The 26,565-nt window shown below is 45.2% G+C and overlaps 1 protein-coding gene across 1 annotated transcript in view; it reads right to left on the reverse strand.

Annotated features, from left to right (window-relative positions):
• The window catches only part of mrpl2 (mitochondrial ribosomal protein L2), an 82,841-nt gene that overhangs the window by 14,094 nt on the left and 42,182 nt on the right, over positions 1-26,565 (reverse strand). Inside the window, exon 6 of the mRNA XM_084320148.1 lies at positions 8,528-8,638. Within this exon, the coding sequence (XP_084176274.1) occupies positions 8,528-8,638 (111 nt within the window). The remainder of the gene's footprint in view (positions 1-8,527; positions 8,639-26,565) is intronic.

Genomic DNA, 26,565 nt, shown 5'->3' on the forward strand with positions numbered 1-26,565 from the left:
ACTCTTCTCAGCCACTCACGGCCGAATAAGGGGGGTGCATCGCCTTTCACCACATATAGTGGGAGCCGTGCTTGTTCTGTTCATTTGAACTTTCACCTTTACCACCCCCACTGGTGCGATCACTTCACCTGTATATGTTTCCAGCAGGGTGTGGGTGTGGCGCAGGCGAATATGACTGAATTTTTCACTATACATTTTCTCTGACATAAGTGAAACAGCTGCCCCCGTGTCTAGCTCCATGTCAATCATTTGCCCCTCCACTTTTGGCCTGACCCAAATTACTGATGAGGCTGAACTGCCCTGCTGAGACATATCATCTGCTGCATGCACTCTGTGCAGGGTTAATTCCACATCTGAATCCGTATCGCTCTGCTTCTCCCTGGCGTTCATCTTATTTATCCGCCTTTTTCACCTTTCTCCCCCTCAGTCTCTTTGTTCCCACCTTGTGTTACTTGCTGCTTTATTTTCCTGCTTGCTCTCTCTGCATGTACGTGCAATGTGGCCCCTCTTACCGCAGCGGTGACAGTTCTTGTCCTTGTAGAAGCAGTCACTCTCCATTAGGGCTGACCTTCGAATTTTTTTTGGCAATCGAAGCTTCGGGGGCTGAGCTTCGATTTTAATTCGAAGCTTCGAATAAATTTTTTTTAAATTTTTTTTTATAATTTTTTTTTTATTTTTTTTTAATCTTATGTTGTGGGACTTGTACAGCACTTTGGTAAACTTTGTTGTTTTTAAATGTGCTCTATAAATAAAGTGGATTGGATTAATGAATTAAGTAGCCCCTTTCGTGACTGTGACACAGCCAACACGGCTATGTGATTTAATTCAAGGTGGATCGCTGTTGTCGTTTGAACAACTTCAGATTTCATGGGAACTACCAATCCCCCAAATCAAGAATGTTTAAGATGAATGAAGTAAGATTTTGATTATTTGAAATATGGCCTGTGTAGACTAAACTATGCACAGAATTATGTCAGTCTACAAGGTCCGGCAATGTAGACCTTGTAGACGCCACTACAGACCAATTATCAGTGAATGTTCATGCATTTTTAAGAAGGGCTACTTCCACAAAAAAACAAAGAACTCACCAAAACATCTCAGTAGCACCTTATCTAAATGTTCTATTTCATATATGGAGATTCATATTTATTTATATATTGCATGCATTTCTACATTTTATTTCCTATTTTGTTTATTCATCCCAGTATCTTTCTTTCTTATGTGTGGAATTCTACAAGGCATTTACATTCACATTTACATTTAGCGGACGCTTTTATCCAAAGCGACTTATAAGTTCTGTACGACAGGTCATCAGGAAGGATACAACTCTATCAGCTGAGTAACAATATTCATCAAAGTGTTGCGTGTTACAGTGTAGGTTAGTTTATTAGGTGCATGACAGTAAGGTTAGTTAGGGTTCGATTTTTTTAATTTTATTTCAGATAATGGTTGAAGAAGTGCGTCCTTAGTCGATGGCGAAAGATTGGACGGGATTCGGCTGTCCTAACTGGGGTGGGTAGTTCATTCCACCATTGTGGGGCAAGGACTGAGAATAGGCGTGTAGGTGGTGTATATGTGTTTGAGGATGATATCCTTCAAACAGGCAATAGTGATGATATAATTTGGGCAGTGCTGAGCTGGGTTACTTTCCTCAAGTGTATTTGTCCCCCGGCCCCACCCAATGGCCCCATGCACACACACACACACACACACAGAAGTAAAAAAAATAAAAATAAAAAATTGAACAAATTGGAGAAATCTTTTTTTTGAAATTTCTTTTTATTTATTTTTTAAACTTCGATTTTTTTTTTAAATGTTCGAAGCTTGTGCCATCGAACGAAGCTTCGAAGCTTCGAAGTATTTAAGACAGCCCTACTCTCCATATGGTTGGTCCTTCCACACCGGGTGCATTTTCTCCCAGGTGTAGATGAGACATTGCATTCACCTTTACGGAGCTGCCGAGTTGTTGGGCCTCCCTCGCCACTGTTTCCATAGCAACAGCGATTTCCACTGCTTTGTGATAGGTGAGGGCATTCTCGGTTAATAGTCTCTTCTGTATGGACTCGCTGATGAGCCCACACACGAACCGGTCCCGCAAAGCCTCCGACAGGTACGCGCCAAACTCGCAGTGCTCCGACAGCTTTTTCAAATCTGCAATATACTGGGCGATTGTCTCCCCCTCTAATTGATGTCTTTTATGGAAACGGAATCTTTCCGCAATCACAATGGGCTTGGGAGAAAAATGGGCTTGCAATACTTGCACAGTCTGAGCATAATTTATATCCCCCGGTTTATCCGGAGCAATTAAGCTGTGCAGTAATCCGTATGTTGTTGATCCTATTAGACTCAAAAACACCGGGAGCCTCTTCTCATTGGAAATGTCATTTGCAGCCACAAAATGTTCAAACCGTTCCACATAAGTCGCCCACTGCTCCGTCAATTCATCAAAAGCCACGATATGCCCGATGATACCAGCCATCTCTCTGTGTGATTGCCCCGTAGATATGCCGACGTTAGGTCCTTCGCTAGCCGGCGTTAGCGTGGTTTCCTCATCAACCTGTTCCGTCATTAAACCAGCGTTAGCGTGGATTCTCTTCAATCAGTGCAGTCACTGGATGAACCGTACTCGTCGCCAATTTATTATATGTATCCCCAGACAATGGTAGCATATTAATCACACGGAATACGCTGTTCACAGGTACCACAGACCATGGCTGTAGCTAGCTTTATTGCCATAACAACAACGCCCAAAGCGGCCTGAGCTGTCACCTTAAGAAGTGCTCGCCCTCCCCCTAGAGGGCAGGAGTAGGAATGGTGAGGTAGTCAAACACCCACAGCCACATACATCACAGCGGGGAAGACATGGGACAAATGGAAGTCACCGGGAGTGGGAAGCGAACCCAGGACGACCGATTCGCGACACAGCGCAATACATGGTGTGCTACTAGAGCGCCCCTGATCAGCGTTTTTAGCGTTCAATACTAATGCCGTTACTGGCAATCAATCATCAGAAACTACCCCCCCCCCCCCTTTCATGCATTCATGATGAAACATAATAGCTACTAGGATTGGGCGATATGACGGTATTACGGTATACCAGGGTATTTCGCAATCCCGCCGGTATGATTCTCAATACCGTGACATCACAGACTGTGCGCCAAATCACAAATGGGATGGGTTTCCTTCTAGACACGGAGTTGATTGTAGTGCACAGCACGCGCCAGCAGAGGGCAGGGCAGTCTGTCTTTCCATCTCTCAGTCAGAGCTCAGCAGAGCAGGATGACGCAACGCGCGTGTTCCTTTGAAATTGATTCACATGAGTGGACTCGGGACACGTTGTTTACCGGTAAGTTATGTTTTTTTTTTGTATCCACTTTTTCTCCCATTTTCTATATTTTCTCCCATCCCAATTTCGTATCATCCAATTCAACCCTCCCCTGTCACGAACGCTGTTTCTTGCCTCCCACAAGCCGGCTGCAATGTGGACTAAGTCATACATAGCACAAGTCCCCTCCGGTACTTGAGGTAACAGCAGTCGCATCTTTTCACCTGCGCAGCTCGATCTCTCAGTGGCGAGGAGTAACGCGTGGGAGGCTCACGCTGCCCCCGACACTTCCTGATTCTACTGTGCAGGCGCACCAACCGACCTGTAGGAGTCGCTGTCCACAACGCCCGATCCCCACCCATCAGTTTCCCACCCCCTAATACGGCCAATGTGTATTAGTACGGACGACCAGCTAAACTGAAAGCAAATGTGGAGCGCTGGGCTCGAACAGGAAAGCCCAGCGTCTCCAGATTTCGTGGCGAGCGCCTTGCCCACTACGCCACGTAGCCGCCCAGCCGGTAAGTTATGTTATGGTTAAGCGATTGGAAGATGAACGTATGAGATATGAATGCTGGTAGTGTATGTTTGGTAAAGCGTTCCAGTTCGACTGTGTGTGTGTGCGTATTGGCTTTGCGATTCACTACATTGGTTTAATGGCTTAAGCTGGGTTTTGATTATCACTTAATCAATGCAGAATACATTTTGTGCGTCTGTATGTGTAGTTGTGTACTACTGTCGTGAGTTTGTGAGTCATATTGCTCTAATGTCAGCCTCCGTTATACGTTCCTTATGACTCGTTTCATATGTGTGTCTATCGAATGTGCGCGCTGGTTTGGTTACATGGTAACACGGGTCGCCAAGGAATTTAGGTTCGAGGTTAAAGAGACTGCACTTTTAGGTTGAAAGAACGGCCCTAATGTCAACGTGTTTCAATATAAGTGGTATGTATGGTGATAACGAGTATATTGTTAACTTAGCTCGGCTCCGCTCCCCCCCCCCCCACTGATGAAAATTAAAGTCATACCGTCATATACCGTATACCGGGGTATTATGTTAGCAAGGTATGACGGTATGAAAAAAATGATACCGCCCAAGCCTAATAGCTACTGTATATATTTGATTCGGGAATACTAGCGTGTATAGGCAAGAAACGCCAACGCAAATAGTAGAATTTACCTATATGGCTATTACGCAGCCTTTCAGGAATTACCCCATACCGCTGTAAAACCATACTTATATTCACCACGGTATAACACGGGAATGTATGCATGGAAAAAAATATCTCTTTTTTGCATCTTGACCGGAAGAAACACAGTGTCAAATGACTATAATATTGTATCCATGGCTATAATATAGAATATAGATTTAGCTCTACAAACAAGGTCACGCAGTCATATCTTTTAACGCTTGGCCCAGCTACAGCGGTCCGCATCTAATGGCTGGCATCCATTGTGTTAAGCTACCTCCACGCACTCACCTAGGGCCAACTTTCTTTAGGCAACTAAACTGGCTTCCGGTCAATAAAAGGGTCATTCACATCAAATTAGGTCTTACACACAAGATAGTTCAAAATACGGTTCCGAAATATCTATCCAATTACTTCAATCGCTTCCATGACACTCATTCATATTCCACTAGAAGGAGCAGTACTGATTTTATTCTTCCTAAATTCAACTCACTAATCTCTGCGGCATTGGAGTGGAACAAGCTTCCAGTGGCCCTGAAAAACATCGAAGAGGGGGGAAGCTTTAGACGTGCCACAAAGAAATGGCTAGCCAGTGAATTATAGAGTAGCCACGTCTAGGAAGGAGAGGGTAGGGCATATGTGTTAGTCTCTTGATAGTAGATGTAGAAGTGAAATACAGGTTAATGTTTTTTGGGGTTGCTATATGTTTTATTATGATGCTCTATGTTTTTATTATGATGCTCTGTTTTATTATGAATGATGCTCTATGTTTTATTATGATGCTCTATGTTTTATGATGTCTGTCCATGTCCAAAATCACCATGATGGAAATAAGTGCTTGCACTCTCATGTTTTTATCCCTTGGATGCTGTCTTTTACTCCACAATAAAAATCAATCAATCAATCATATATGGGTCTTCTTCTTGGCCCCTTAACTCCAAGCGGAGCATAGGCCATCGACGACTCTTCTCCATCCAGCACGGCTTTTGGCGGTCTTCTCCGCCTCTCCCCAGCTGGTACCAGTCTCTTCAGCTCTGCCTCAGTGTCCCGCCTCCAGCTGTTTTTGGGCCTTCCTCTCTTCCACTTCCCCTGGGGATTCCACGTCAGGGCCTGGCGTGTGATGGTAGCTGCTGGTTTACGCAAGGTGTGACCAATCCATCCCCACTTCCGTCTCCGGATCTGGCTCTCTACTGGGTCCTGGCTTCCTCTCTGCCATAGCTCCTTATTGCTGATTTTATCCGGCCACCTGATTCTGAAGATACGCCTCAGATAGCTGTTAATGAATGTCTGGATCTTCTGCAATGTCTTTTTTGTCATTCTCCATGTCTCTGAATCATAGTGAAGGACGCTTTTAACGTTAGAGTTGAAGATGCGCACCTTCGTTGGTGTAGCTATTTCCCTTGTGGCCCAGATGTTCTTCAGGATAATGAAGGCTGCTCTAGCTTTGCCTACCCTGGCAGTGGCATTGCTGTCTGTGCCACCCTGCTTATCGATAATGCTGCCAAGGTAGCAAAATCCAGGTCATCGAGTTGTGCCCAGAGGGTCCACTGTATGCCGGTTTTCCTTCCTGTTGTGGTGGTCTTCATTATCTAGTCGATAACAAGGAGAAACAGGAAGGGCGACAGTAGACATCCCTGCCGAACTCCAGTCTTGACCTCAAAACTGTCTGACATCTGGCCTGCATGTAAGACCCTGCAGGACATTCTCTGGTAGGTGTTCTGGACCAGTGAGATGATCTTTTCAGGGACACCGTAGTGCCTCATTAGCTTCCACAGAGTCTCTCTGTCCACGTTATCAAACGCCTTTTCATAGTCGATGAAATTGATGTAGAGGAAGTTCCATTCTATTGATTGTTCTACTATGATGCGTATGGTGGAAATCTGATCAGTACAGGATCTATTACTCCGGAAGCCTGCCTGCTGGTCTCGAAGCAGGGGATCAACTGCTGTTTTCATTCTCTCCAGTAGAATTCTGTTCAGGACTTTGCCTGGTACAGAGAGGAGCATGATTTCCCTGTAGTTGTTACAGCTGGTGAGGTCTCCTTTCTTCGGAATTTTGATGATCGTTCCCTCCCTCCAGTTCTCCGGTATATTCTCTTCCTCCCATACTTTGGTGAAGAGGCTGTGGAGCATGTCCGTGGTGGTTGTTAGGTCAGCCTTGATTGCCTCTGCTGGTATTCCATCCGGCCCTGCAGCTTTTCCTGTCTTCAATGCCTTGATAGCCTTTCTGATATCTGCCTTGCTGGGTTTCTTAGTATATTGGCAGAACCGTGTCTGCTGGTGGTATGTCTGGTCTTTCTACTGGGTCAGGTTGATTCAGGACTTCTTTGAAGTGTTCGGCCCATCTTCTCCGCTGGTCCTGAATGGTAGCAATTGGGTTTCCCTGTTTATCCTTCACTGGCTTGTCTGTCTGATGGAACTTGCCTGCTAGCTTCCTGGTGATCATGTAAAGGTCCTTCATATTCCCCTGTGCTGCAGCTGTTCTGCCTGTTGGGCCAGGTTGTCTATGTGGGCCCTTTTGTCCTTTCTAATACTTTTCTTTACCTCTTTGTTAACCTTCTCTTCCTGTGCCCTCCCCTTTGCTGCTCTAGTTTTGCTTGTGTTTATCTTCTCTTTCTTCTCCTTCCTTTCAGTTTCTGAAGTGTTTCAACGGAGACCCAGTCTTGGTGTTTTGTTTTCCTTTTCCTGAGGATTTCCTCGCAGGTGTCCAGCCAGATCTTTTTTGACTGTTGCCACTGGGTCTCTACATCTCCATCTCCATCCAGTCCTTCAGACTGCAGTATCTGGTATCTGTTCTTGAGGCTGATCTGGAATCTCTTCTCTACTTCTTGGTTCCTGAGAAGTCCAAGGTCATATCTTGTTGTTGTGCCGCTAGTGGTGGAGTGCCTTTTAACACATTCGGGGCCATTGGGCTTAGTCTAATTAATGGCAAGAGGACCGGGGAATGTAAACAAACTTTTTGTACAGCTAAATCTATACTTTATAGTATTGCTATCTGTCCATTCTCATTGTCAATTGAGTCCATAAACCGTCCCTTCAAAATGGCTTAAAGAAAAAAAAATGCATCAATAGGTTCTCATTTTATAGCACCGTGAATAATAAGCTTTATAGCGGATTTGGTCTAGTATATTTCCTGGAAGCCGAGATACAGGGCTAATAGCTGCTAACGTTATATCCAATGGCATTTCCGTTTTACAGATGCTACAGAAATAACTCAAACTGCATATGATCGGGACTGTCCCAAAGCATGTATGCATGAAAGGGGGGGGGGCGGGGGACGTCGTTTATTATTATTTATTACCAATAACCGTGTTCGTCTAACTAGCCACATAGGCCGATCGCCTGGATGGCTATCAGAACGGTGTCCGATTGGGCTGTAATTTACGTGAAGCGGATCTTACCGTGGTCGGGGCTGATCCCCCCGAGCATTTCCCCGTTATCGATCGCCATCTGGTAGATCGATATGTCCATTGGCTGATGATAAATCCCCTTATTGCATGGTGAAATCTGCAATTCTAAACGTAATCCAAGCTACATGATGCACATCCAGAATCCTGCTACTGGAATCTCCGTTGAAAGAAAAAAAAATAAACGGATCCCTTCAGCCACAGGGCACACTGCAGTGGCGCGATGGCGCCCCTAAGAGGATCTGGCCGGTATTGCACCTTGTATTGAAAATATGCAGTGCCGCTCGGCGACCTTGAATAGGTTATTAAAATGGAATAAAAGCAATAACAACTTCCCACGGATTTATCGTGCTTCTGTCCACAACGCATGGATTCGAAACACGGATAAATACGTGGCCCGTCCCGAATGTGTTAAGACGTAGCTTTGCTGTCATCAGAAGTGATGACATAATACGTGTAATGAAACACAAATAAGTACATGCAATAGTGTGGGGTACACATTCATAGTGTAATAAGTTACTAAACTCAAACATCAAAACAAAACAAAAAAAGTAAACAAAGTGCTATAATACCAAGCAGGGCTCTTTATGCCTAGAGTAAAGTGAATGACCTGCAGCACGGATGTACTCGGCTCCTTTCCCAGGCTGCAGCTCCAGGCTGTTGATCAGCGTGCCAACGGACAGCGCTCCTAGCAGATGGGCATCACCCTCACTGGCAGCGACTGGGGAATGAAAAATACAGGTGCCATCAATGTAACACAGGCCAAAAGCTGTGACGGACAGTTTATGGTTGTGCGACTTGCAGGTAAAAGCAGCTGTGCCTAGCGCTGCACACAGGGGGTTATGGGTAATCTGCAGCTTTCGGAAACTCTGTGCATAGGGTGCTACTATCAAAAATATCCATAGAGGCCTTGTACAAAGTGTTAGTTCTCTTTCTTCCAGTTTTGCTGCCTGTAACCATTGGTAACCGCTTTCAAAAGGAAATGCATCATTTCTGTGTATAGTAGGTCAAACACCAGAAAAACATGATATTACTGTTCTACTGTGACTTGTTTACAAGATCAAGTAATAAGACACCACATTATGAGGAAGGTGTGAGGAACAATTTGTAAAGTGCTTTGGATAAAAGTGGTATATAAATGCAGCCATTTACCATTTAAGCAGCATTCGCTTGTGACTGGGCTTGTAGTGTACAGTGGAAATTATACCAAAACATAGTCTTGTACCCATGACCCTTTTTTTGTCTTCATTACGCTCCCGTCAAATTTCAGATCAATTGAATAAGTGGAACCATATAAACCCAGCTACCAAAAGAAACACCCTATAGTAGAGACGATTTATGGCCCCAGGTCGCGTCTATGCTTTTACCAACGCGTTCGTGTTTCCGGGTTCCCGTTTTGCGCTCTGATTGGCCACTGACCTACGCTAGTACGCCCCCCTCGCTATGAGCATAGCAGGACGCTGAAATGCAAACACGTATCACAGTACTGCCTCCAGGAACAGCTGTATTTTATACATAATATCCCAGCGTTTCAAACAGCTGCACATTATACTCACATTATGTGCTCATTAGAAGAAAAGAATTGACGTATATTGGTCAGGAAATGGCGAAACGCTAATGTTATAAAATACCCTGACATTGGGTAGAAATGTAGCGGGGTTAGGGTGACCTATTGACGGGTCTGGGAGAGAGATGCGGGGGGGGGGGGGCTGCCTCGCATGTGCACTACCTACTATCTGTTGATACAATTATATACGATATATTGTATATAATATATTTTAGGCAGTTTCGTGGCATGAATTGCATTTCGCTGTATTTAGCTGTAGACCGCAGCAGCTGGTGATAGAAATATAGCCTATATTTCTATCACCAGCTGCTGCGGTCTACAGCGAAATGCAATTCACGCCCCCAGGTCTACTGCACATTGGTCTTACAGACACAATGACTACACAATAATTGTTGTCCGTAAAAAGAAGGCAAACCTAATTGTCATTTGAACATCAGTCTGACATGCTATCAACAGTGGGTAATGCATGGGTATAAATTAGGGATGCACCAATCAGATTTTTTCAGTCCCGATACCGGCTTTGGGTATCGGCCGATACCGAGTACCGATCCAATACCCATTGTTCAATTAATAAACTGTATGCCTCACTGTGTTGAAGAGACTGGGATCATTCTTTTGTGCAAGGCAACATCAGGCTTGAGTTTCCTAACTTAGTGAAACTAAATGTAACAAATTAACATAGATATATGTTTTATGATATTTTAGTCATATCGGGGCTAGTGTATAAACACAGCTAGAGATGATAGCAAAGCTTGGACAGATTGGACAAGTTGCAATGTCTAACAGTGGCAGTTTAGGACATCTATTTTAGGTGAGCTTCTCTAATATTGTACACACAAAAATCTACAGCATGACAGGGAAATATATATGAATTGTTTACGGTATATATCAGTGTGATCCATAGATAGAATAATCACATACATACAAAAGCTAAAAGAAATGTAAATAAAAGCTGTGGTAAATAAGCAAACCATCAGACCATCGACGAGTCACTGACCAGATGCACTAATAGACCTGCATGACAAGTCACTGACTAGATGCACTAATAGACCTGCATGACAAGTCACTGACTAGAATGATGCACTATTAGACCTGCATGACAAGTCACTGACTAGATTCACTATTAGACCTGCATGACAAGTCACTGACCAGATGCACTATTAGACCTGCATGATGAGTCACTATTAGACCTGCATGACAAGTCACTGACCAGATGCACTATTAGACCTGCATGATGAGTCACTATTAGACCTGCATGACAAGTCACTGACCAGATGCACTATTAGACCTGCATGACAAGTCACTGACTAGATGCACTATTAGACCTGCATGACAAGTCACTGACCAGATGCACTATTAGACCTGCATGACAAGTCACTGACTAGATGCACTATTAGACCTGCATGATGAGTCACTATTAGACCTGCATGACAAGTCACTGACAAGATGCACTATTAGACCTGCATGACAAGTCACTGACTAGATGCACTATTAGACCTGCATGACAAGTCACTGACAAGATGAACTATTACATTTAGTAATTTAGCTGATGCTTTTGTCCAAAGGGCCTTACAAGTTATGTACGACAAGTCGTACTATTAGGCCTGCATGACGAGTTACTGACTAGATGCACAATTAGACCTGCATGGTGTTTTTTTAAGAATGTCAGTAATTTTTTATTTCAGCCACTAGGAGTGAGTGTTATGTCATTTTCAACATGTTCTGCCTGGCCTCTGGCCTGCATGCACTACCCTCCCACTCAGGGCATTATGGGGTAGAACACATAGTAGCATACTACAAAAACCTAGGGGTCTGCAAAGACGACTTCAAACTGGAAATGGTAACAACAGATGAGGTACTCAAAAAACTGAGCGCCCTCCAACCTAACAAGGCCACTGGCCATGACAACATCCCCTCCAGGTTGGGTAGGAGTGGGGGGGGGGGGGGGGGGGTGGGTAGGAGGGGTGGGTGGGGGACACTGTACAACTGTACAAGCAAAACTGTACATTGGAATATTGTCAAGACCATACTTGGTAATTTTTACTGTACATTGGAGGGGGTTGTGTTAGGACATTTACAGGGGCCAGTTTCGAATTGCAGTCTCCCGTAGGTGTTTTTTTAGAGTGTTTTTGAAAGTGGGTTTCCTTTACAGCTTTGGGTAGGGCGTTCCACATTGATGTGGCATAATTGCGAAACATGTTTAGTCCCTTGTTTGAGCCGAATCTGGGTTTAACATGATTTGTGGAGCTCCCTCTGGTGTTGTGATCGTGGTATTCACTGACCTTTGGGAAGTATTTTGACATGTACATGGGTACCTTGGTCGTGTAGTGTATCTTGTAGACCAGGCCCATTGCAAGTTGCTGTACTCTGTCGTCTACTCTAAGCCATCCATTCTGATGACAACAGCAGAGAGGGTAGGATCTTTTAACTGAATAATACTGTGTACATCATTTTGAAGTGTGTGACTAAATTGTGTTGTGGAAATTGTTTGTAATTAGTTTCACCCAGCTGACAGAAACTGGAGGTGTGGCCTTTGTGCATGTGGCTTTTGTAGTTAAGTGGGCACTTGTGACAATTTTTTTTGGGTTAAATACCAGCTTTTTCTCTGTTGGAATCATTCTGATGACAACAGCAGAGAGGGTAGGATCTTTTAACTGAATAATACTGTGTACATCATTTTTAGTCAAGTGTGTGACTAAATTGTGTTGTGGAAATAGTTTGTAATTAGTTTCACCCAGCTGACAGAAACTGGAGGTGTGGCCTTTTGCTGCAGGTGTCACTCATCAGTAATTAGTGATAGTGATTTAAAGACTTGCTGGCTTAGCGTCAGCGAAGCGTCGAGAAACGAAGAGGGACAAAGAGGAGGAGTTTTCCTGGAGGAGGAGTTTTCCTGGAGTTCTTCGCCGAGGGATCCACCGATCCACCCAGTGCTAAGTACACCATAATCCTATATTTCCCTCCCACTCTGCTATTTCCCTACTATCTCGCTTCCTCCCTACAACCTTCTCCCTGCCACTCTTGACACCACAATGTGCCTCATACCTATATCCACAATCTGCTCCTCCAGAACAGACTCAACCCATCCACGCCAGTTTGCTAGCAACCCAGCTAATCTCTCCTACCCTCCTACAGCCACTAATACACCTGTCACAGTACGGGGAGGCTTATGGAATTGTCAATCAGCAGTAAAAAAAAGCTGACTTCATTACTGCCTACGCCCATAGTCTAAATCTGCAGCTCCTGGCTCTAACTGAGACCTGGATAACCCCCAATAACTCATCAACACCTGCAGCATTATCTACAAACTATAACTTCACTCACACACCTCGACCCTCCAGACGGGGTGGAGGCACTGGCCTCATGACATCTCCTTCATGGGCTACAAACCTAACACAACTCCCAGAACTGTCACTCTCCTCCCTCGAATATCATGCAGTATCTGTCTCTAATCCTTTCAATCTCACCATTGTTACACTCTATCGCCCTCCAGGTCCCCTCGATCACTTCACAGATGAGCTGGACATGCTTCTAAACTCCTTACCGGAAGATGGTACCCCGCTCCTTCTATTGGGCGACTTCAACCTGCCTGACTCATCTCAGTCGGTCCCAGTGGTCTCCCTCCTACAACAATTTGACCTGACTCCCACTGCCATGCCTCCCACCCACAAAGCAGGCAACTCCTTGGATCTCATATTTTCCCGTAACTCCAGCATCATTAACACCACGGTAACTCCCCTACATGTATCTGACCATTCCTTCATATCCTTCTCACTAACTCTCATGCTTAACCGAAAGGTCTTCACCCCAACTCAAACAGTCTCACTCAGACGTAACCTGCCCTCCCTATCCCCCTCCACCCTCTCCTCTGACATAATATCCGCTCTACCTTTGAGTGACACCTTCTCTGCTCTCCCCACAGAGATGGCAACCTCCACCCTCCTCTCAGCCCTTGCAACCTCCTTCGACAAGCTCTGTCCCCTCGTTGAGAAACCTGCCCGCCGTTCCCCACCCAGTCCATGGCTGACGGATGCAGTGAGAGAACAAAGACAGGTCCTGAGAGCGGCTGAGAGGAAGTATAGAAAGTCACGCCTCACTGCTGACATCGACACATATCACAACCTCTTGTTAACATTCTCCAAAACCATTACTAATGCCAAAGCTTCTTTCTTTCACCATAGGATCGAGGCCTCTGCCAAGAATCTTCGCAAACTGCATGCTACCATGTCCTCCCTCCTCACTCCCCCCCCCCCACCCCCTCCTCCCTCATCTTTTTCTGCCGAAGGCGATCTTCTTTGAGGAAAAAGTAAGTAAGTAAGTAAGTAAACTTTATTTGTATAGCACCTTTCTCAGATAAAATCACAAAGTGCTTCACAGAAGTAAAACAGAGCAACATAGAGATGAACGCACTACACATAAAACAATTCTGACACATCGTAAGCATAGGCATAGTTACAATTAAATAACTAAATATGAGTGCAACTAAAAACAAAACAACAATTATAAATAAACAACGTATACAACCAGGAATTATTTAAAAGCCTGTCTGAATAAAAACGTTTTCAACTGTTCCTTAAAAGTGGATAGGGAGTCAAGTGAACGCATAGAAAGGGGGAGGGTGTTCCAAAGGGTAGGGGCCATAAATTGGAAGGACCGGTCACCTTTTGTTATTAACCGGGTCCGTGGGACAACCAGGAGATTTTGGTGGGAGGACCTAAGTGCACGACTGGGGGAGTAGGGGCGCAGTAAATTAAAAATGTACACAGGGGATCTACCTTGGAGGGCTTTAAAAGTTAAAACAAGAATTTTAAAATGGACACGATAATTAATGGGGAGCCAATGTAGAGTGGATAAAATAGGGGTGATGTGGGCACGCCTACTTGTCCCAGTTAAAAAAGTGGAGAACATCCGCAGCTCCTTCTCCCAACCCCCACCCATTCCAAACGCTGAATCGAGAACCTCATCCTTCACTCTGTCATCTTTCTCTCCCATTACAGAAGCCGAGACCCTGACACTGGTAACGTCGAACCGTCCGACTACATGCCAGCTGGACCAGCTACCCTCCCCACTCCTCCAGACCATAGCACCGGACATCCTCCCATTCCTAACTGCAACCATCAACTCCTCACTCAACTCGGGGGTGGTCCCCACCTCCCTAAAACAAGCCAGAGTCACGCCCCTCATAAAAAAAAAAACCCTGAACCCCACCGTCATAGCCAACTATCGTCCTGTCTCTCTTCTCTCCTTCCTTTCTAAAACACTTGAACGTGCTGTATACAACCAACTTACTGCTTATCTCTTACAGAATGACCTCCTAGACCCCAATCAGTCTGGCTTCCGGACTGGCCACTCCACAGAAACGGCCCTCATTGCGGTCACAGAGGCACTTCACTTAGCAAAAGCGAAAGGCCTCTCCTCTGTTCTGATTCTCCTAGATCTATCTGCAGCCTTCGACACAGTCAACCATCAGATCCTCCTCGCGGCCCTCGCAGGAATGGGAGTGGCTGGATCTGCGCTGACATGGCTGACATCATACCTCAACGACCGCTCCTACCAAGTGTCATGGAGAGGGACTCTGTCGGCCACCCGCCCCCTCCGGACGGGTGTCCCCCAGGGCTCGGTCCTAGGACCCCTTCCCTTCTCCCACTACACTAAATCACTGGGTAACATTATCACGTCTCATGGCTTCTCATATCATTGTTATGCCGATGATACTCAACTCTTCCTCTCCTTCCCTCCCTCAGATATCCACGTCTCTGAGCGGATCTCGGCCTGTCTGTCCGACATCTCCGCCTGGATGACGACCAACCACCTCAAACTGAACCTAAGCAAAACAGAATTGCTCCACCTGCCGGCCAAATCCTCCCCCCTGACCGACCTCTCCATCACAGTCGAGAATGCAGCTGTGACCGCGTCCCCGACCGCCAAGAACCTTGGTGTTGTCCTCGACGACCAGTTGAACTTCTCTGCTCACATCGCAGCGACAACCAGAACCTGCAGATTCCTCCTGAGCAACGTCGGAAGGATACACCCCTTCCTGACAAAAGAAGCCACCCAACTCCTCGTCCAATCAACAGTCATCTCCCGCCTTGACTACTGCAACGCACTGCTAGCTGGCCTCCCGGCCACTGCCACCAAGCCTCTTCAACTCATTCAAAACGCAGCGGCCCACCTGATCTCAAACCTACCGAAGTCTGCCCATGTCACCCCACTTCTTAGGGACCTGCACTGGCTCCCCATTGCTGCACGTATCCGCTTCAAGGCCCTCGACCTAGCATACAGTGCGGCAAAGGGAACCGCTCCCGCCTACCTCCGGTCAATGGTCTCTAACTACACACCCTCAAGACCCCTACGCTCTGCATCTTCTGGCCGCCTCAGACCTACTCCTATCCAAGCTCCCGGAGGGTCATCAAAGAGAAGCCGCCTATTCTCACTCCTTGCCCCACAATGGTGGAATGAACTACCCATCCCAGTTAGGACAGCCGAATCCCGTCCAATCTTTCGCCGTCGACTAAAGACTCACTTCTTCAACCATTATCTGAAATGATATAAAAAGAAAAGAAAAAAATCTAACCCTGACTAACCTTACTGTCATGCACTTGTCCTAATAAACTAACCTACACTGTAACACGCAACACTTTGATGAACATTGTTACTCAGCTGATAGAGTTGTACCCTTCTTGCTGTCTTGTCGTACAGAACTTGTAAGTCGCTTTGGATAAAAGCGTCAGCTAAATGACTAAATGTAAATGTAAATGTAGGTTGTCAAAGTGGGCAGGGGTGAGGTGGGTTCTAGGAGTAAGGTCAAGCAGTAGTCTGACCAGTTTGTTTTGAGATGTTTGTAATTTTGTTTTTAGCGCCTTTGAGGTGCTTTGGTACCATGAGGTGCAAGCATAGTCGTAGTACCCTTGAATGAGTGCTCCTGCCAGAGTCTTCAGGGTATTCTTGTTTACCAGTGAGGAGATCCGGTACAAGAATCGAGTTTGTTGGTTGATTTTTTTTTATTACATTGGATGCCATTTTGTCACAGGAAAGATTTTCCTCTAGGATGGAACCCAGGTAGGTAATATCTTCTTTCCTTGTGACAATATTGTCACCCACTGTAACTGAGAAGCCGTCGGTCTTGCTGAGTTTGTTATTTGAACCGAAGAGAATGGACTCTGTTTTGCCCATGTGTAATGATAGTTTGTTATCAGCGAGCCATATGCAGATTTTGCCTAGTTCTGAGCTGAGGGTTTTTTCAACCTGTAACTTGTTCTTGTCAGAGACCAGCAGGGCTGAGTCGTCCGCAAACAGGAACAAGTTGCAGTCACAAGCTGATGACATGTCATTTGCATAAATTAGGAACAGTAGCGGACCTAGTATGCTTGAGGACCTTGAGGGGAGAGAACAGATGGTGGAGGTAAACGGTACTCTCTCCCCCCCCCTCAAAGTGAGCTGTGGTGTTCCACAAGGAAGCATACTAGGACCGCTACTGTTCCTAATTTATGCAAATGACATGTCGTCAGCTTGTGACTGCAACTTGTTCTTGTTCGCGGACGACTCAGCCCTGCTGGTCTCTGACAAGAACAAGTTACAGGTTGAAAAAAACCCTCAGCTCAGAACTCGGCAGAATCTGCACCTGGCTCGCTGATAACAAACTATCATTACACCTGGGTAAAACAGAGTCCATTCTCTTCGGATCAAATAACAAACTCAGCAAGACCGACGGCTTCTCAGTTACAGTGGGTGACAATATTGTCACAAAGAAAGATGAAATTACATACCTAGGTTCCATCCTAGAGGCAAATCTTTCCTGTGACAAAATGGCATCCAAGGTAATAAAAAAAGTCAACCAATCGCATTGCTTAATTGATAATTTAGTGTATGCTATGGAAATTTGGCCCCATAATTACTCACGCGATCCGGATATGGCGTGAAACACAAAAAAAACATTCTAATCCACATAAATGGCATAATCATACTCCCTTATTCAATAACAATGCACTCCTGATTGGAAAACGACCTATAAGATTCCCTATATGGGAAAAGCAAGGCATACACTCATTAGGTGATGTTTTTAACAAACAGGGTTTCTGTAGCTATGAAGAAATACGCAAAAAATGTAATCTCAGAGTCCACAAATTTTTTTTACACAGTTATCGTTATGTTTGAAGTCTCACGGTGTTCCATTAAAGATACCAATTGAACACCACAGATACCACAAATTCTTCTATGAAAGAGAGACATCGAGAGGTTTTGTTTCAGATTTTTATCATCAATTACTAACGTCCTCATATGAAACCCTCCACCTAGACTCCATCTGGAGGAGGGATATACCAGACCTGGAAAGCGATTTTGATTGGCAAGAAGCCTGGGCAAATGTTCGATTTACATCAAGGAACCCGGACCATCAACAAATAAATCTTAACTATATTCACAGGACATACTTGACTCCTATAAGACTGAAAAAAATGGGTCTTAAACAAGACTCCAAATGCTCCGTATGTACAAATGGGGACGAGGGGACTGTTATGTACCAGGAGCTGATCACTCCTGTGTCACTGTGCAGGCAGGTGAGGGCTGCCAATTAGCCAATTAGTGCTGATTGGTTACCTGCTGGGAGCTTTAAAGCCAGCCCTAGTAACACACATGCAGAGTCGGTGTTTAGAGGGAGAGCTGTCACATTCTTCCAGTCCGTGTCCGTTGGGTTTACATTAGTACTTTAGTTTACATTTACATTAATAGTTCCTTGTTATAGTAGCATTTTGAGTTAGAGCACAGGGTTTTGGTGTTGGTTTGCACATAGGTTGCGTGCCCATGAGCCAGGGTCGTAACTAGTGATGGCGAGATGAAGCTTCATGAAGCATTGAGGCTTTCCATCCAATAGTACCACACATGTGTTGAAGCTTCATGGTGTATTTGCTCTACTGTGCCATCAAGTGGACAATAAATGTAGAACAGGCAGAGTGATGATGATGCCAATAAACAAATAATAATGTGTCTGTTTTTCTAACAGAATGATGGCAGGGACAGAGGAGAAAGTGCTTGTGTTACTACAACATTCTATAATTTAATATAGTGTGTTTTTCTAACAGAATGATGGCAGGGACAAGTGCTTGCTTCATTCATTTTTATTCAGAAAAAGCAACTCAAAATAGACATGCCATCCTGCATTTGGATCATACAGATGTGATCAGATTAGGCACAGCAAGTTAGACATTACAGCAAGTTTATATGTAACGGAGATGATATGGTCACCTTTTTTGAGTTGTGTTTAACTTTCTTCAATGCCCCGAGGGAGTTTAGAACCCGGGTCTGCCGTGACACGGGCGACAGGTGACAGCACAGACCGCTACACCAAGGTGAATTCACTCTTCATGACGTGTAAAGTGTGTCTTTTTAAGTGGAGTGAGTTTAACTCGCAGTACCGCTTGTAACTGAGGGGTACAATTCCCTGACTGTATTGATAAGTATGGTATTATTAAACCACTACCTCTTGTACTTTAACTTCTGGCCATCCAGTACATGATATAGATATGATGAACACTTTCCCACCTGATGAAACGAAGTCCACACAAATGTATAAATCGAATATTTTATATAGCAAAGGGTATATACAACGTTCACTTAATGACATTTATGATTTGAAATGCACTTGTATGGCAAATGAGTATTCGTAGGTAAATCAACATTGAATGTCCAATCTCTGGTTACGCAGGGAGCAAATATACAACCTGGTTCTTTAGGGAACTATAGCGATGGTACTTAAATGATTATAGCTGGATACACTAAGGGGGGGGGGGGGTCCCGCTGGTTGTAAGACAGTAGGAGGGGGGGTCCCGCTGGTTGTAAGACAGTAGGGGGGGGTTTAGAAGAGCCGCTGGCGGTATCCCATCTGGCCGACGATTTCTTGGGAGAATTCAGAGTCCTGAACACGATGCCCACAGAACCTCGGTCCGCAGATGAATACAGCTGGACCCTCTGGTGGACGGTAGCTGCCGGTCCACAGATGAAGAGACGTGAGGCGACCTCACTCGGGGTAGAGCGCCGTCTCACCTGGACTCCTCTCCGGGGGGTAGTTCCAACACTCAGCAGTGTTGGTCGTTATCTATGGAATAATCAAAGCACCCAAAGCATGTAGATAATCCAAGCCGTGGAAGGCTCGCCGTCGTCCGGGTAAAGTAATCCAATGTACAGGTCCACTCGTCCTGGCCCGGAGCTCCTCGGATGCAAGCACCACACGTGGTCTGCCCAGCCTGGTTAAGACTCCAGATAACGTCAGGAACGATGGGGGTTACTGCTCACTTTATAACTCTAACCGAACGATGCACCATACATAATAGACTATTATTAGCTTAATAGAAATACGTCCAACTCGACGGTATAGTGCCAAACTATGACAATTCAACTATTAATCCACACGATATCTCAATGCCTATTCTGAGGCCAAGTAGGCCTTACTGCACCACACGTGCGTCGTGGGTGAGGCTTTGCGTCTGTTACTTAGTTGGAGGGTAAAGAACTAATGGACTAAAAGAAAGTTCTACTTTACTTGCGCCATATATATATGCGCTGTGAACAAATAGTACCATTCGTATTTCGCCAGACGTATTCCTACGCGGAACCGGGCTTGCCACGACATGTTGGTCGGCACGATTGAACTTGAACCTAGGGGTATGGCTGCTGGCGCCAGGTTCTCGTCCAATGGTAGAATGAAACTATTATGGGCTGTTAGTAGACTAAAGGGATATTCAGTGCATATTGTACAAGGAATATACAGGGGATATCAAACGATATACAAATACTATTAAATATATATATATAAATAAATATATATATTCGGTTTAATCTGATCCTTCACAACACCGCTACTCGCCAGTCACTTCACAACGCTTGAAGTCCATCGTGACATCGCGCTACCATCTGTTATATATATGTTGGGATTATTAGGATACACATTTATTTGTCTTTCCCAGTACTCCACGGGATTCTCCAACGCAAAGAAACTCGTAATGAATTCCTATGTCGACACTTGTGTTGCGGGGATGTTCCGGGGAACATAGGGATGATCCCGTGTTGGAGACGCGTTGCGCACCAACCCCGAAGCCATTTCCTGAATCAGTGACGCGGAGTGAGGCTTCGGGGGCGGTACACCCCCGACCGAGGCTTCGGACGTCATCAGTACGTCACCTGATACACGCCTCGATACAGGCTCCACTTAAAAAAAACTGAATTACCCGACACAAGCTCCGAAGCCTCGCTTCAAACGTCACATCACTAGTCGTAACAGTTGGGCGCTCGTCCGGGATCTTTTACCCCTAGAACTTTGTTTGGTGTTTTTTTTTTTGTGTTACACAGGGTGTCATGGTATTATGGTTTGGGTGGTGTTCGTTACATATGGTGTAACGTGGGGGCTTGAGCCATTTCATCAGACAGGTGAGTATGCCGTATTTGTTTGTAATTTGATGTGACTACTTATGCTGTTAAAATATATAGTTTAGTGGGCACCACATGTAGATAGGGACAGTATTTTCTGGTTGTTGGTTAGCGTCCTGTGCACCACGTACTCCTGGGGCAGTCAGGGAAGGGATTAGCACCATCTGCTTGTCTGGTACCGTATCATGTACTGGACGGGTGGATGGTCAAGTATGATCTTTGACTGGTAGCAGGTGTGGTTGAAGATGGTTAGGTCTACAGGGCATTCGTTTAAGGGTAGGTAGATTAGGGCGGCCAGAAAACACAGGTAGTGTGGTAGGGCTTGATTTAGTGTTTCTTAGGGTAGACATGTGGTGGGCCGGTTTTGACTGCAGTTTAGACGTAGAAGCATATGTAGTCATATCAGGTTAGAAGGCGCACCTGTTTGGAATTGTTTGTTGGATTTATTTTGTTTGTTTGAGTGTTTGGTGAGCATACCTGGTAGCACCTAACACCCTGCGTGTATGACACGTCTATTTGGGGTGGGTGTGTTTTATTTTTATGTTTTTTTTGCGACCTAGTAAGGTGCGCTCCGTAGCACACATTTCCACCGCGTCCCTTTATGGTTATTATTAGTGGCTTTGGCATTCTTTATGGTTCTTCAGTGGTTCTGTAGTGTGTCTTCGGTGGTTCTTTGGTGGCTCTTTAGTGGTTCTTCAGTGGTTCGTCGTGGTTCTTCAGTGGTTCTTCAGTGGTTCTTTAGTGTTTCTTTAGTGGCTCTTTAGGTAGGTTGTGTGTGTGCTAGGGTGCTTTTGGCAGCTTTTGTGACTCTAAAGTGAACGGGTTGTGGCGCTGGTGCAGGAAAGATGGCTTCCATTAGGGATTTTGTTGATCTCCCTTCGCATGACATGTTGGAGAGGTTTTCCAAAGAACAGCTTCTGGAGCTTGCTGTGCACTACAAGGTGGAGCTTTCTCCCAGTGAGAAACGTTTGAAGCCAACTGCCTTGAGTGCTTTGAGGGTGTTACTCATTAGAGAGCAGGTGCTTGAGGAGAGGGTGGGGGAGCCTCCTTCGTCTGGCGCGTCTCCGCTATTACCTGGTGTAGAGGGTGAGTGGCGGATTAGGGAGTTGGAGTTTAAGGAAAGGCAGCTAGAGCGAGAGCGTGAGGAGAGGAGAGAGGAGCGTGAGCTTAAGGAGAGAGAGAGTAAAGAGGAGCGTGAGCATAAGGAGAGAGAGAGGAAAGAGGAGCGTAAGCTTAAGGAGAGAGAGAGGAAAGAGGAGCGTGAGCATGAGCGTGAGGAGCGTGAGTTTAAGGAGAAACAAATGTTGCTGGAGCACGAGCGTGCACAGAAGGAGCTTGAATATAAGCATGCTGCCTTGCAGGCGGGTGCTCTGCATCCAGAGTCACGTTCCGGTTTTGATGTAGGCAGGAATATTAGGATGGTACCTCCATTTTTTGAGAAAGACGTGGAAAGATATTTTCCCCTTTTTGAACGGGTGGCAACCACATTGAAGTGGCCTGATACCGCCTGGACACTGCTGCTGCAATGTGTTTTAGTTGGTAGGGCACAAGAAGCCTACACTGCTCTGTCCCTTGAACAAAGCGCTGATTATGAGCTTGTTAAAGCTTCCATATTGAGGGCTTATGAGTTGGTCCCGAGGCCTATCGTCAGCGTTTTAGAGGTTATCGCAGGTCGGAGGGGCAGTCTTATGTTGAATTTGGAAGGGAGAAGGAGAACCTGTTTGACAGGTGGTGCACTTCTCAGAAGGCAGAGTCAAGAGAGCAGCTTAGGCAGTTGATTCTCCTAGAGGAGTTTAAAAGATGTGTTCCTGATACCGTTTCCACACATCTAAATGAGCGTAAGGTATCGAAGATAGGCGACGCCGCTGTCTTCGCTGATGAGTTTGTGTTGACACACAAGTCAGTGTTTTTGGAGGACTACCGTGTTGAGTCCGGGGATAGGCGTCCTGTTCAGGGGGGCCGTTTCCCAAAACCTGTGTCTGCTGGTCAGTTAACTTCACCTCCTAGGCGGGGTGGTTCTGCTGGTGCATTCCCAGAAGGGATTATCTGTTTCTACTGTAAAGAACCTGGTCATATCGTTGCTGGGTGCCCGGTGCTTGAGCAGAAAAATTTCAGAACCGTGGCTCTGGTAGAAACCATATGCAGAACGCCTATGCCAACGTTAGATGGTGATGGGGGGAGTATCAAAAGTGTGGACAAAGAGCTCGAGGGTTCCTCAAGGTTTATGATGGATGGGTTTGTTTCTCTGACTAATGCACTAGAGTCCAGACAGGCTATAACAATTTGGAGAGATACCGGTGCTTTTCAGTCCCTCATTCTGGAGGGGGTTTTGCCGTTTTCAGAAAACTCTTCTTTGCATTCCGGTGTCGTTGTTCGGGGCTTTGGGGGTGGATTTGTGGATGCACCTTTGCATGAGGTCACGCTCAATTCTCCCTTAGTATCAGGCAATGTTGTTGTGGGGGTATGTTCTCACATTCCCATAAAGGGGGTCTCATTCATTCTAGGGAATGATTTGGCTGGTGACAAAGTGTTGGCTACTCCGGTTGTAACTCCCATTCCTGTGGTTTCTGAGGTCCCTAATGAGCTGGCACAGAAACATCCAGGAGTGTTCCCTGTGTGTGCTGTGGCACGGGAAAGGTCAAAGGACAAAAGTGATGTTGTTGATATTTCGACTTGGGACATTACACTTAGTGACACATTCTTTGTTGAATTAAAATGTGTACCTGTTGAGAATTTTGGAAAGCACACTGTGGATGTACCTCTGCATAATGATTCTCTTGATCGTGGCTTTGTGTTAGGCCCGGTGGTGAAACCCGAGTTGACATGCGTGCCGGAGAAGCATGTGACAGGAGATGATATGGCAGCGCAGTGTATCAAGGTCTTCCCAGCCTGTACGGTGGCTGAGGCCACGAACGAATTGGAGGATGAGTGTGGGAAGGATGCTATGAGAGGTGCTGTTGTTTCATGTGACACCGTTCTAGTTGGAGAGGCTACTAAGCCTGACTTAGGCTGCCAGCCTTCCCACAGTAGCTCTATTGTCCCTAATGTTTCACTTGTGGGCAGGGATGGTCCCAATATGTCAGTTGATGATTCTGACATTGATCCACATGCCCACACTGATTCTCTGCCATGCACTAGGTCTGATGGTCAACCTAGTTACCTGTGTCCTGTGGAGCAGGAGCCGCCTTCGCGACCTGGTCTGTTGAGTGGCAGCCATTTTGATTTTGATCAGGACAAGATTATTTTGGGTGACGCCATTTTAGATGGTGTTCCAGACGTTTTTGTGACTGTCGTACTGCCATGTTTCCGGTACGCTGGGGCTGTACCTGAGGCGGTACATCCTACTCTGGATGTTCACGGTTTGCAGTATCCTGAACTGCCAGTGCCAGGTGGGATGGATATGGGCGCGGTGGTGGTATCAGTGATCTATGGTTTTTGTTGTGCTGTGTTCTGTTCTGTTGAGCGCAGTTCTCAGGTTGATTTTGGTTTGCAGTCTATTTTTGACAAATCGGTATCGGTGGAGGGGCCTGTTGAAAGGGAGCATACAACACGGTTGGTGGTCGTGTTCGACAGGGGCCGACCCGCTATCGCTGTTGTGGTAGTGGCCCTGACAACTAATGGGTCACAGTTGTTTTTTTTGTTTTGTTTATGGGTTGTTGTGTGGTGGTTGCCTTTGGGGCAACCAGTTTGGTGGGGGAGGTGTTATGTACCAGGAGCTGATCACTCCTGTGTCACTGTGCAGGCAGGTGAGGGCTGCCAATTAGCCAATTAGTGCTGATTGGTTACCTGCTGGGAGCTTTAAAGCCAGCCCTAGTAACACACATGCAGAGTCGGTGTTTAGAGGGAGAGCTGTCACATTCTTCCAGTCCGTGTCCGTTGGGTTTACATTAGTACTTTAGTTTACATTTACATTAATAGTTCCTTGTTATAGTAGCATTTTGAGTTAGAGCACAGGGTTTTGGTGTTGGTTTGCACATAGGTTGCGTGCCCATGAGCCAGGGTCGTAACAGGGACATTTATGCACATGTACTGGGACTGCCCACCAGTTAAAATATTCTGGAAAGAGGTGACTCAGCAATTATCAAATCTCTTAACTCTGAATATACCTGTACACCCCTCTGTATTACTACTGAATGATGTTTTTGAGTATGCAGTACATCCACAGCTAAAGAGATTGGTTTTATCGGGTATCACAGTGGCTAAAAAGCTGATAGCATCACGATGGTTCCAACCGGAAAAAATTTGCCGAAAGGTCTGGATTATTACATATCTCGATGTGATTTATCAAGAAATATCTACAGCAAGAATTTTGGGTCTCAATGAATCCAAAATGACAATGTGGTTAGAAGTGGTGGAGAAAATAAAAGCTAGCATATAATGGTAGTGTCTGGTTAGGAGCGAGGGATAATGGATGGATTATCCAATGGGGGGTCCGGGAGGGGGGGGTACGAGCTAGAGCATATGTGTGTAGGGTATTAGATAGCAGGTATTGGGGGTATATATCCTGTATAAGACATTTAACTATATGTTGATTTCATTGGATGTGCACTGTTAATAATGCTTGTATATCTTATCGTGTGTTGTCATGTTTGTTTATATGTTTGTTTAAAAAATAAAAAATAAATAAAACACACAAAAAAAAAAGTCAACCAACAAACTAGATTCTTGTACCGGATCTCCTCTCTGGTAAACAAGAATACCCTGAATACTCTGGCAGGAGCACTCATTCAAGGGTACTACGGCTATGCTTGCACCTCATGGTACCAAAGCACCTCAAAGGCGCTAAAAACAAGATTACAAACATCACAAAACAAACTGGTCAGACTACTACTTGATAGGGGTGCACGATATTGATTTTTTTGACCCCGATATCGATAACTTTCTGCTCCTCAAGGTCGATACCGATAACCGATATATATATATTTATTGTATTATAATATTTTTTTTTAAATGTATATTCCTGTAGTTTTGACCTAACCAGATTTATCATGATATGAGCGTTACTACTATGAACAAAACAAAGCCAAGAGAACAGTTGTGACTCTTCAAATAAAGTGACTATATTTATTTTTCCAAATAAATATAATTTGAGTCAATCACAAAATTCACAATCCGTCAATGTCATTAACAATGTGTTTCCCTGAACAATGAGTGAACTAAAAACCAACAGGTTTGCTTTGTCAGTAGGGATGGGTACCGTTCACATTTGAACCGATACGGTACCGGTACCTGTGAATCGATACCGGTACCCAACGGTACTTTTTTTCTGTACTTTAGTCTCTAAAAATGTAATCTACCTACCTCAGTTGTGAAAAAAATTATCCAAACTTCAAATAACCACATTTTCGACCGTTTTCGGCTTGCCATTGCCCCGACTGCTTTGTTGTTGAATCAAGTCAAATCCTAAGTAAGCATATATTGTGCGTGTGAACGTTGACATGAAAAAAAAAGTTAAAAAAAGTTTAAAAAATAAAAAGATTATTTTTTTTATCTACGCTACTACTTGACCTTACTCCTAGAACCCACCTCACCCATGCCCACTTTGACTACCTAGGATGGCTTAGAGTAGACAACAGAGTACAGCAACTTGCAATGGGCCTGGTCTACAAGATACACTATACGACTAAGGTACCCATGTACATGTCAAAATACTTCCCAAAGGTCAG

This window comes from Notolepis coatsorum, assembly GCF_963971535.1.
Source record: "Notolepis coatsorum genome assembly, chromosome: 8".
Taxonomy (NCBI): Eukaryota; Metazoa; Chordata; class Actinopteri; order Aulopiformes; family Paralepididae; genus Notolepis; species Notolepis coatsorum.